Source organism: Chelmon rostratus, chromosome 24 (genome assembly GCF_017976325.1).
Source record: "Chelmon rostratus isolate fCheRos1 chromosome 24, fCheRos1.pri, whole genome shotgun sequence".
Taxonomy (NCBI): Eukaryota; Metazoa; Chordata; class Actinopteri; order Chaetodontiformes; family Chaetodontidae; genus Chelmon; species Chelmon rostratus.
The window spans coordinates 7,341,851-7,354,674 of NC_055681.1; the positions used below are offsets into that span (position 1 = coordinate 7,341,851).

Sequence of the window (12,824 nt, forward strand, 5' to 3'; positions counted from 1 at the left end):
TTCACTTTTTCTTCACTAATTTATGAAGAAATCGAGGGTTGCATGTCTGTGCAACGCTTGCTGGTGATGCTCTGATGTTTACTGTTTGACATCAGGCGAAGTCTGGCGGGGAATAACATTCTCTGGAAAAAAAGACAACTAAATCTTAAGGTAATAACCTATCCAAGTCTGGTCCAGGGTTCATGCTGTTGTCTGATTTAGAATAGTCTTAAGGTCGGATCTGTCTTTCAACAAGTGGAAATTTCTGTCTGACGGGAGCGTGATGTGTTTCCAATAGACTTTCTAAAATGGGGAAAATTACAAAGAAAAGATTTGAAATCAGTGTTTAACATCGGATATAAGTAAAATAGTCCTGTACTTGCCAGCTTTGTCAACTCTGGACTGACAGTATTATGCCCATGTTTGCAGGGACCATGCCGTGTGTCCAGACCCAGTGCGGCTCCTCTCCACAAGGTGCCTGCCCGGCCTCTCAGAGCGCCGGCGGAGAGCGAAGCTGTGACTTCCTTACCCCGGAGTTTGTCAAGTTCAGCATGGAGCTTGCAAACAGTGAAATCTCGGCTGCAACATCGGGTCCCAGTTTTGGCCCTTTGAGTGACACATTTGGCTCCGGCTACGACGTGAAGCCCCCGTGTCTCTTTCAAATGCCAGTGCAAGGAGAGCTTCCGTGCGTCAAGGTCGAGGATGCGCACGGCTGTCCGCGGTATCAGCCGAATCAGCATCATCAGTCCGAGGAGCTGCTCTCCTCCCCGGGCTCTGTTTATTATTACCGATCTCCGTCGCCGCACGCCGCCATCACATCCAACTTCCAAACTCCACCGGGGCACATATGGGAGGACTCCGGCTCTCTGTACAGTTTTCGACAAGACTATTTGACGGCGGCACACAGAAAAAACACACTATCCAGATTCTCGCTGATATCCTTCAAACACGCGCAACAACAGAGCTTGTCCACCTGCCAAATGAAATTTGACAGGTCTCTCCACGTGTCCATGAACCTGGATGCAGCTGGGGCGCACCAGCCGCTGGACAGCCCAGGGGTTTTGGGCTCCACTGCCATCGGAAAGCAGCCCGGAGTGGGATTTCCTCACCCTCTCCAGCTCGCCCACGGTCACCACTTTATGGACTACCAGACTTCATCCGCTGCCAGCCGAGGACCGCTTAGCACGGAGGGGCTGTGCGCAGTGTGCGGCGACAACGCAGCCTGCCAGCACTACGGAGTGCGCACTTGCGAAGGCTGCAAGGGTTTCTTCAAGGTTTGTTCTCCATGCAGCTTTAAAATAAGTTGCATGGAAAAACTGCAATTTCAGCTGGGATATTTGCAGGCAGCTAATGGGCTTGCATGATGCGCTTATCTTTATTGTCCCGATAAGTTTCAATTCATACGGTTGAAATGACGCGCAAGAAGTGCATGCGGCATGTGAAAGTGACAATCCCCGTTCTTTCCAGCTCTTTAAAATTATGTATCTGAGGCTGATTCTATGAACATTTGAAAACACCAGACTTCTTAATGAACATGGATATATTCGCTTTCTACATATACAAAAGAGTACCCGGTCACACTGTCGCCTTATAAACCCCTAATTTGAGTAATAAGATATGTAAAAATTCGACTATGATCCATGACTGTCCTCTGAAATTGGACATTATTCTTCAGATGCACGTTTTGATCTCTTGACACACGCGTGTTAGGGGCAAATGTCCTGTATGAAAATGGTCACCAACGTGCCATGAATAAAAACATTCCCCTTCTCCTCTCTGAAGGAGATTCCCGGGGGCGATTCTCCAAATTATGACTGACCACGGCCCTGTATTTACCCAGACTGCCCTGTCCGCCTGCTGAATGCCTTATACTGCCTCAGATGGCCCACAGGAGCAAGAGTGCTGCTGCTAATTTTCAAAGGGCCGTTTAATGGCTATTACAAAAACTGGTCCTGAAGCTACCAAAAAAAAGGTTCTTTATGTTGAACCATTTCCCAAGGACCTTTCAAGACCCTTCAATAAAGGCTCCCCATGTGGCCAGATTAGACCATCTCTCACAGATGTGTAGAAAAGCTCCCATTGATGCATACAGTGAACCTTCTGAGAACTCTTCTACACCAAGATACTGGTTCTACAGAGACCATCATTGTGTTTTAATGCTCTTTCAAGATTCCCTTAAAACAGCAAGTGCAGCAAAGAAAGTGTCCAAAACAAGGCATATCCAGTTGGTTATGTGTGTAGGTTTATGGTTTTAATAGTATCACATTAGCTTGTCTGACAGCGGAATACATTTGAGAAGTTTTCAGAGCAAAGAAGACCATTTAAGGATGACACGAAAATTTCACACCACAGAACCCTAAACAACCAGGTGTTTTTATCTATATAACACAGATTTAAAAGAAGCATGGATCTTAATCTTTTTCTTTCTCCACACAGCGCACAGTACAAAAAAATGCCAAGTACGTGTGTTTGGCTGCTAAAAGCTGCCCTGTGGACAAACGCAGGAGGAACCGTTGCCAATATTGCCGCTTCCAGAAGTGCCTTGCAGTGGGAATGGTCAAAGAAGGTAAGCCAATAAACCTTAAAGCTACATTTTACATCTCATATTGGAATAGCGGAATAGTCACAATAAAAGCTGAAAAGCATCTCCTGTTTCTCCTCATGCTCTGCAGTGGTCAGGACAGACAGCCTGAAAGGTCGAAGGGGTCGCCTGCCGTCCAAACCTAAAGCTGCTCCGGACTCGTCTTCAGCAGTTAGCACCCTTTTGAGCACCCTCATCAGGGCACATGTGGAATCCAACCCACCACCTTCTCTCCTTGACTGCTTCAAGGTAAGAAGTGTGGGCTTCCATTCATTACGTGACCATTAAGTGAGGTGTAATGTACAGCAAGTATGGCAAGAGTTACCCTTTTGAAACAATGTGTCGGGGGCCTAAATTGCCCCTACACACAGCATATTAGAGCTGTACCTGAGGTATCTTCTATCTTTTCTACTAAATCCCTCTGATGACCTTGGACTAGTTCAAGGAGAGTCCAGGAAGCCCGCTGAGAGACGACGCTCAGCATGTGCGGCAGTTTTATGACCTCCTGACCAGATCGATGGAGGTGATTCGAGGTTGGTCACAGAAGATCCCGGGCTTCATCTCCCTGCCAAAACACGACCAAGACCTCCTCTTCTACTCTGCTTTCCTGGAGCTCTTTGTTTTACGATTGTCATACAGGTAAGAACAGACAAAAGAACTCATCATCTGACGCTACATTTCCATTTTGTCTGCAAATTTGGACAATGCATCCCAGTCTAGAAGTCCTGAGCATGTAAATAAACACAACAAAACTCAGAAATCGATTTGTTATTCCCATATTTTTGCCACTAATGAAAGATAGTGCTGGAGAGGCCCTGGAAGGACATGGGAAATTACTGAAAGAGGACATGGCGTTTTGTCATAAGGCCTAAAATTTGAAGCTTGGGCATGGACACTTTTCTCTGTACTGATCTTGTACGTAAAAGTGTAAGCAGGCAGTTTATATCCACCTCCCACAAGCTGTCATACTGTTTCAGATCCAAGCCAGAGGAAGGGAAGCTGATCTTCTGTGATGGCTCCGTGTGGCATCGGCTCCAGTGCCTGCGGGGCTTTGGAGAGTGGATTGACAGCATTGTTGAATTCTCTGCTAATCTGCAGAGGATGAACCTGGATGTATCCACCTTCTCCTGCATATGCACCCTCGCCCTGATCACAGGTGAGATGCTCAAAAACTGTCCTATTGACCTATCCCTTTTCCAGGATTTCAAAATTAAAATTAATCATTGATAAAAATAATTGACAAAATTGATCTGGAAACAAAAGTAGCCCAAATTCACATATCTGCAGTTTTATGCTCAAATAAAATTATGCAAAGACATGCAGCTTTAAGTTAAAAGAAATACATTTTTTCTTGGCTGCATAACACATGCAGGGTGCATGTGTTATGCAGCCAAGAAAAAATGACTGAACATTATGTAGGACACATGAAAACTGATTTTGTGAGCAGGAGGTACTCCTGCAGTTGTCAGAGGATAGCCCAACGTGAAAAGACCATAGAGTAACTCAAAAAGACTAAAAAAAAATCACAAAATGAAATTACCCACAACACGAGCCTTAGAGTGCATAAAAACTAATTAGAGCAAGTGAGCACATATAAATGGTTAGATAAAGGTAATGACTACAGTTCAATTAGGTAAAAGTTAAAAAGCTAACTACAACAAATGGATAAATAGTTGAAATAGTTAGCTAAAAGTAATGGATAAAAGCCTAATGGACAAATGTTTGGAATAGTTTGCTAAATGTGATACATGGTTGAAAGCGTATCTTAAAGTAGTCAAATGGAAAAAGGGTTGAAATAGTTAGCTTATAGAAGTCCATCAGGCCACAAGAAGGCTAATGGATAACTTCAAAATAGTTAAAAGTTATGGATAAAAGTTAGGTATAACAAGCCTAATGGACAAACATTTGGAATTGTTTGGTAAATGTAATGGATAAATTGTTGACATTGTTTTCTTAAAGCAGCCTAATGGAGAAAGAGTTATAAGAAGGCTAATGGATAGCTTTGAAATAGTGAGCTAAAAGTTATGGGTAATTGCTTAAAACCATTTGCTGAAAGTGCTGAACAATTTAAATATAGCAATTAGCTAAAACACTGAATAAACTGTTGAAATAGCTAAAATTATGGATAAATGGTTAAAAAGTTAAAAATAATGAACCATCCATTGACATAATAAGATAAAAGTAGGCAATAGATAGATAGATAGATTTTTTTGTGGAGTTAATTATCTCAAAAGAAAAATATCCGAGTTTACAGTGAATGCAGCATGTTCTATAATTTAAAAGACAATAAAAGAAAGCTCAAGGTTTTGCAGACGCTCTTAAAAATGATGTTTCATGATTTTGATCTCATATCTTGGTGTGTGATGTGATTTACGGCCGCAGAGCGACACGGACTGAAGGAGCCGAAGAAGGTGGAGGAGCTGCAGAACAGCATCCTCAAGTGCTTGAAGGATGGCGACGGAGGCTCGGACTGCTGGTCCAACCATCTGTCCAGACTCTTGGAAAAACTGCGTGAACTTCGCACTCTGTGCATCCAAGGACTGCAGAGGATTTTCTATTTGAAGCTGGAGGATTTGGTGCCGCCGCCTTCAGTAATAGATAAGTTATTCCTCGACACGTTGCCATTTTAGACACAACAGAATACACATGGGGGCGTTTTTCTCGGCGGTGGCGCAGTTGGACTTCCTCTGCTTGAATCCCAGCGGTCCTTCCGGGCACTCCAACATCTGTGCACTGCATCCACACTTTTCAAAACCTAATCCAGTGGTTAAATCGCGTTTTCCTCAAAATACGTGAAAACCGACGCAAAAACAATTAACTTAAACAATTGTGACCACTTGCCTGTAATTTTCTCCTGAATATCAAGCGATCTGATGTGCAAAATTTAACACTATGACACGATGATGGGACGCGGGACTCAAAATGAACAATTTTATTATATAGTCCTTTTTATCTTATTTGGCAGGTAAAGAGCCTGTTCCAGTTTTTTCCCTCTTCTCAGCCTGTATAGGCAGTTTTGATACGAGTGTGTCCCGTTTAGGTTTTTCTTAACATATTAGTGATTAATATAATAATATTCTATAGACGGTTGTGTTCACAGAGTAAACTGTCTTTGTCCATGTTTTAATAAATAAATGGCCGTAACCGCTGCTGGACTTTTATTCATTTTTTGGTCTTCATTTGTTTATTTTATATTAAAGGAAGAAAATAATACTTTTGCAATGACTTTTGCAAAATGATGATTCGTCGTAAAGGATTTTGCTCATTTTTATTTCAGAACATAAAACGCCTATTTGGAGACATGCATTTATTTCACAGTTAAATAAACTTTGCATGAAGGATGTAGCCTATTAGTAACACCTTTGCTGCTGCAGTTTGTGTTTAAAGGTATACCTCCTCAGAAAAAAATGAGCTACTATGTTTAATAATTACATTTATCCAATTAGTTTTTATTTTGCAAAGCTCATAGACTGTCTGTGAAGGGGCTCCTGTTTGTTCAGGTTATGTATACATTGTATTTTTAAAATATTTCAGATATGAGGACTAACTATTGAAATAGTCAAATCACTTTTTTTTATTATCCATTTTGTCATTTTTCACCACAAAAAGACACAAAAAAGGCAAAGTTTGGAAAGTAATTAACACAGTGTGTGTCAAGGTCAAAGGTCAAGTTGGCCCTCAGTGTGTTACAGAGAGATTTTTGCTGCACCAGCTGACAAATTTTATATATCATGTTGCAAGACATGAAATAGGAATGTGTGTGTGTGTTTATTGGCCGCGGGCTGCCTGACATTTCTGCAGCCCTTTGGTTAGATTTGGCATTAAAGACGTCAGTTTCTGCTGCTGTTATTAAAGTTAAAGGCCTGTAATACATTTACATACAGCCGCTCACAACAGTGGTAAATAAAATCTAAGCCCTCCTGTTGCTCATCCTTGTGTGGCAAAAGCTTGCTAGTATGGTTAGAATTAAAATCCACTTCAAGAAAAACATTAATTTGGGATTTTGGACCTTTAAAGACCACCACTGAAGAACCAAATCCTTAAAACATGTGAGTCAAAATATGTGTTAAATCATAATCAGATCATCTGGGAGAAGTTAAATCATTTTAAATCATCCCAGCTGGTTTGTACTCAGCCTCATCCTTGTCTGCAACACTGTGACATGTCTTTTCTTCTGTCTGGAGGAATTAATAGATTTTATGGTTTGAAAAAGGTCTTATGAAAAAAAAAAAAAGGATGATGTTCCCAAGGAGGTTTTAATAGGCCTGCAGATCAATAGTGGAGGCTGCTCAATGCTCCGGCATGGTGGGCGGAGATAGAAATGAATCAATAGCAGTATTGGAAAAAAGTCCAATTTATTCTCATGATGATGGTGATTGACAGGTAGAGAGAGAGAGAATAATGCAATATCAGATGTTTCACAGCAGGACTACAGTGATTTCTCCTATAGCAATTTTATAGATATGGATATCAAAAGACTTAATTAAGTGCGGGACTGAGTACTACAGAGGAGACTGCAGTGTAACTCCAAAAGAAGACGACATATAGAAATATTAGGAGCTGCAGTGACAGGGAATAAAAATACTTCAAATTATCCGTCATACCCATCAGAGACATTCGGATGAGTGACAAATAAAAAAGAAAAACCAGAATCTTAGTAAAATTGGTTTTATCTCGAAAGGCCATAATAGACTGACATGCAATAGATAAATAACCATGATGCAAAGTATCTCAGTACATTTACTCAAGTACTGCACTGAAGCTCTTTTTTGAGGTTCTTTACTGGAGTATTTCCACTTTAAACTTCACACGACTGTACATTTTTCTCCATCACATTTACTTGACAACTTTTGTTACTTTGCACATTCAGATTAATAATACAAATTATCAACAACAAATAAATTAGGACATATACCAATAGATTAAGATAATGCTTTATTGATCCTTTGAGTATATCTTTTGAATGCAGGCCTTTCACTTGTCAAAGTATTTCTGATATGAGTACATTTTCTTCTTCCGTTCTGCACTTCCAGCTTCTAAAATGTGAGGATTTGCGGCTCGTCTTAGTCTTGTGTGATCGCAAAGTGATTATCTTTGGACAATTGATCTGACAAACCAAGACAACCAAGGCAAATTTTTCACAATGTTCTTCCAATTTATGAACATTCAATCAGAAAAACGATTAATCAAATAAATGATGACCTCATAATGGTCAGGGAGAGCTCTAACACAAAATCCTCCAGAGGTGTTAAAGTGGTTTGAGATGTGGTGACTCTGAAGGCAATAGCATGTGATTCACATCAGCGTGAAAAGAGTCCCCTGCAGTGATATTACAGGACTTGTACTCCTGAATAAAGATTCACCATACCAATCACCATTCACCACATATGGGAGCACCATAGGCAGTTTTTAAACAGCCTACTGACTCACACTATATGGCCAAAAAGTATCCCCTCTTTCTTTTTTTTGGCCTGGACTAGTTCCAGAGAATTTCCTTTTATATTATGATATGTTATACAACAATGTGCATCCAACTTTTCTGCTTCAAAGCTGCAAAGCCAAGTCCAAAAATAAACAGTTTTCCTTGTTTGGTGTGGAAGAAATTGCCTGGCCTGCAAAGAGCCATTACCTCAACACTGGGATTACTGGAACACCAGACCTGATCAGTGACAGCAAACAAATCATGATCGTGGTTGTGGAATGAGATATTCAACCATCATATGCAGGCATATTGCTCAGGCGTTCACAAACTTTTGGCCATTTAATGTATATCAACTCGTTACAGCAATGTGCAACATTGAAAGACGATCTTTGGTTCCCCATATTCTATCAACTAGTCATAGTAGCACCATAGGAGATGAAGTGTTCTTCAAATTAAGTAAGATACACCACCATCCCCAAAGAAATAAAGACACAGCTGCTTCTCAAAACTCAGAATATCTTCACCCCTCTGAAGTCTTCCTGATTGTCTCAGTCAAGAACTGAACTTGCGCCAGAAACAGGTTGTTTTTAGGGGGAGGATCCTGAAGCCTCCTGGCCCCCAGGCGGGTGGCGGCTGTGCAGGTGCATCAAGTATTTTTATCTCAAGAGCTCGATTTGTGGGATTTTGCTGAGGCTCTGACTGCCAACTTTGATCTCTGCATCCATCCAGCTTCAATACAGCTTAACCCTTATCACAACCAGCCCAGAGACCGCGAGCATCAAGATGGATTTATAGGCAGGGACACCTGGTTACTTTCAACATGTAATCCATGATAGATTATTACAGATTACTGATCAGATGCTTCAATGCTTGTTGGATTTATAACTGAGTCAGACGTAACATTTGATCGATCCATTCTTGGGAATATAAGATATATAAGATGTCCACTGGAATGCCGACAGCTCTTAATACATTCAATTTTAATATTTATGTGAGAAGCAGTGCTTTTATTGTATTTGGAGCCGAAATGCAAGACCCACTCTGCATTAATCTAGATTAAAGATACTTATTGAGACCTACAGACATCACTTGATCAGTTAAACCATCTTTCTTTTATTGTAACTCTGATGATAGTTCGCTCAGCCCAAATGATTTCAGTTTTTAATACAAAATCTTTGTTGCCTGGCCTCCATGAGATGCTGTTGAACTGTTTCAATCTTTATCATCATTTTTTTTCAGCATCTCAAGCTTCACCTTCATCATAATACTTCTTTAAAACATGCTTGAGTATTCCAAAATATAAATCAGTCACACCTTCCTCAAACATATTTGTTTGTTTTGATTTTACACAATGACTAGTAATTACTTTCACCATGAGCACAGAGATCTGTCTCAATAGCTAATTAAAGCAAACTGGACTTTGATCCACCAACAAGGAATCTGGTTGTGCAGACATACTAATTTATATCTGCTTTGAACTCAAATTTATGAAAATGAATATTGGAGAAATTCTCATTTTCTGAAAATTCTGAAATGGGCTTAACATACCATATAAATAACACAATAGCTAAATGTTATAATTGAGAGAATGTACACCAGATACTAAAAAGCCTAAATTGGCAGACTAGCAGTAACTGCGGCCTCTTTTGCCTCGACACTCATGGAAATCGTGATTTAACGTGGTTAAGATACTTTTAAACCACACAATCAAATGCATTTAATTAAAGTTTGATTCATTACACTGCCTAGCTGTTACTGCAGTGAACTGCTTTCTGATTATAAGGTAGTATGTTGCAGTCCGACCAATTCTACACCAACATGGCTGTTTTTTTTGCTTGAAGTTAACTCTTTGCCTCAGGTTCATTTGTTTAGAAAAGCAATTAGTGGACTTTAGTGGATTAGTATTATGTTAGGATAAGGGGTCCACTTAGCAACTCTTCTTCTAAATCTTCCTGTCATCAAAACAACAGACAATAATTGGAGGGGATTAAAGTTCTTAATTTCTGAGGCTAAATCCTTCAGGGGGTCTCTCAGTTACAAATGAAATTAGCATTCTCTGCTAACAGCTAGCAGTTGTCTGGACACTTGAATCACTGGATTGGATTATTTAAGTCGTGAGACAAGGGACAGAACACACACAGAGGTTCCCATGTGATGCATCAAGAACCTGAAATGTTCCACTTCAATTTTGTTGTAACCCCAAGCAGAGCTAATTTATTTACAGGAAGTTAGTAATGGGGACATAATGCATCATATTATTAGAATGATCCTCAACAAGCTCAATTAACAGACTTTGCAGTTTTACAGATGAAAACACTGTATTATCTTTATCTTATATATTATCTTATCTTATCCAGATTCTAAGTGTGTCTGCTCTCTTTTTTCTCAGTAGGATCAGGTTCAGCGCTGCAAATGTCTTTGGTGATAGGTTGGAGTTCATTCTGCATAATAATGACAAGAACAATAGTCGACAGACCACATCTTCTTTGAGCTAAATGCTCATGTCAGCATGCTAACATGCTCACAATGACAATGCTAATATACTGATGTCAAGCAGGTATAATGTTTACCATGTTCACTAACTTATTTTGGCATGTTAGCAGGCTGACATTCGCTTATGATTTAAACAGAAAAAACAGCTAAGGCTAATGGGAATGTCATTAATTTTGTTAGTATTGATCATCACAGTATTGGACAGAGTGGGTTTTAATGCTGTGTATGAGGAAAAGATCAAACATTTGGCACTTGGTTTCTTGATTAATTTGGTTTATTCCAAGGGGACAGCAGAGGCCCGGTTGAACACAATCTGAATGTTTGTGGTCAGAGAGTTTCTTTCTGGGAAGTTCAGGGACTCTGGGCAGTAGACACATCTCATTTCTCCATTTGTTTTGCATAAGAACACCCAGAGAAACTTGACTGGTGCGATCAGTATTATCGAGAACTCTCCTCTTAAAACAGTAGTGATCAGGCTTTAGAGACATTTTATCGTCACGAGGAGACTATTTTAGCTGTTTTCTTTAAAATCCTAAAAGCTGCTGACTGGTTTCCTTTCATATCTCACTTGAGAAAGAAAAGGTTGTATAATTTTTTAACTTTAAAGAACTACACTAAAGGTTTTACACACTGACTAATTAATGTCCTGTTATAATGACCATGAACAGGATCGTTCTGGAGACAGCTGCTTCCATCTGACACCAGTGGCATGGTCATTGGTGTTCATCCAAATATTGACTCATGAACTCCTGCTTCCTGTCCCAGAGGGCGGCCATTTTCCATCAACTTTTCACTTCTTCATCACAAAAATTATGCCAGCTTCAATTACAGTGCTCTCTTACTTTTTGTGCCATAACACAACTCAACTTCAACTTCGTAACATTTCTTACAATTTAAAATGCATTCAATCTAAAATCCTAAATCCTAATGATACAGTGACTTACTGCAAATATGTAGCATGCACAGCTTGTGGTAAAAACATGACAACTTCTCTTCACATTTATATAAATATTCATCTTGAAACACCAGTGATTTCATTTGCTATGCACTTCCAGTGTTGATTGGCTCGATTTAAACAATGCTGCATAATGTTACACCCATAAATTAGGAATAAATATTCCACTCTTATGCTAGAGCTTCTGAATGGAGGTCTCACGTACACATACATCGAGTTAGAACATACAGAATAATCATTTATATTCACATTTATATTTCAGGTATTTGGCTGAGCCCAAATTTTCAGGGTTGAATTAACAAATTCCTGAGAACAGATGTGATGAATACTGAATCAACATTGTTGACAGAAAAGTGTTGGGTGAGAAATATTTTTTTGTCAGGTTCAAATGCACACACTGTGTACCTTTAGATGTGTACTGCAGCAATGCAGTACTGCATGTCTGTGAAAATGGGATACTTGTGCAAGAAAGATTTAAAAACCAATGGTAAAATACTGTGACCTTTCCTCTCCAATCTCCAAAAACTTCCCCACAATGCAACTTAATAGTGTTTGTAACACAGGCATCATTATGGATATTTTAATACATCATGCATCTGTTTTCCTAAAACGAGGAGCACTCAGATCTCAACGTGTGAAAACTGAACTCATACTTCTTTTTTACCTTTGCTTTGGCAAAGTTATGGATTGAATGTTTTGTATATTAAAAATGGAACAATCTCTCTTTTTAGGTTCGGAGTAACCCACAACTGAAACCTTTTTTTATTCTTTGGCATTTGGACCTGCAAAACTACACGTATGCCCCAGTGTGTTCTTGTATATATGCTGCTTGTTCTTGCAAATAAATGACTTGACCAAATTACTGAAGATGGAGACTTTTTTCTAACTCAAGCTGCTGCAAAAGAAGAAGAATGGGACAAAGAAAAGCTCCCAATCTGTCAGGAGAAGGGAAAGAAATAGGAAGATGTAAAAGAAAAAGTAATCTGTGCACTTCTAAAGGGAGGAGGACGAAACACAACACTTGAAAAAGATCTCCATTATCCGTCTATCGCAAACTATCTCTCCTTTCTAAAAAAGATGCTTAGGGGACTGTTTGAAGAGGAATGAGCGGTTCAGGGGATGAAGCTATAGGCTCCGGAGGACTCAGGGGTTTGTTTGAGGATTATGAGGGCGTTTACATTCAGAGCCGAGGGCCTGGTGCGATGAGCCCAGGCCTCTAAAGGCTCCTGGATCAGCTCTGCATTCCTGTAAAGAGTGATGGACAGGTAAAGTTCACAAACGGAAGACATTTGTGAGGTGGAAACTGAATTGGAGGGAAAGGAACAACACGATTCCACATATAAACTCCATGTTTTCTTCCTTTATAGTTAATGTTATGAAGGCTCTTAGAGTGC

The 12,824-nt window shown here is 39.8% G+C and overlaps 1 protein-coding gene across 1 annotated transcript; it reads left to right on the forward strand.

Moving 5' to 3' along the window:
- The first annotated feature begins 413 nt into the window (after positions 1 to 413).
- Positions 414 to 5,669, forward strand: LOC121627330 (nuclear receptor subfamily 4 group A member 2-like). The gene is made up of 6 exons (XM_041966181.1): positions 414 to 1,253; positions 2,416 to 2,545; positions 2,652 to 2,809; positions 3,000 to 3,199; positions 3,538 to 3,716; positions 4,943 to 5,669. The coding sequence occupies exons 1-6, from the start codon at positions 414 to 416 to the stop codon at positions 5,188 to 5,190; spliced, it is 1,755 nt and encodes a 584-aa protein (XP_041822115.1). The 3' UTR covers positions 5,191 to 5,669.
- The last annotated feature ends 7,155 nt before the right edge of the window (positions 5,670 to 12,824 follow it).

Excerpts from the sequence above, each read along its gene's own strand:
- LOC121627330 (XM_041966181.1), top strand. The coding sequence starts at position 414 with ATGCCGTGTGTCCAGACCCAGTGCGGCTCCTCTCCACAAGGTGCCTGC. Across the intron at positions 1,254-2,415 it reads GCTGCAAGGGTTTCTTCAAG|CGCACAGTACAAAAAAATGC; the intron begins GTTTGTTCTCCA and ends TTCTCCACACAG. Across the intron at positions 3,717-4,942 it reads CACCCTCGCCCTGATCACAG|AGCGACACGGACTGAAGGAG; the intron begins GTGAGATGCTCA and ends TTACGGCCGCAG.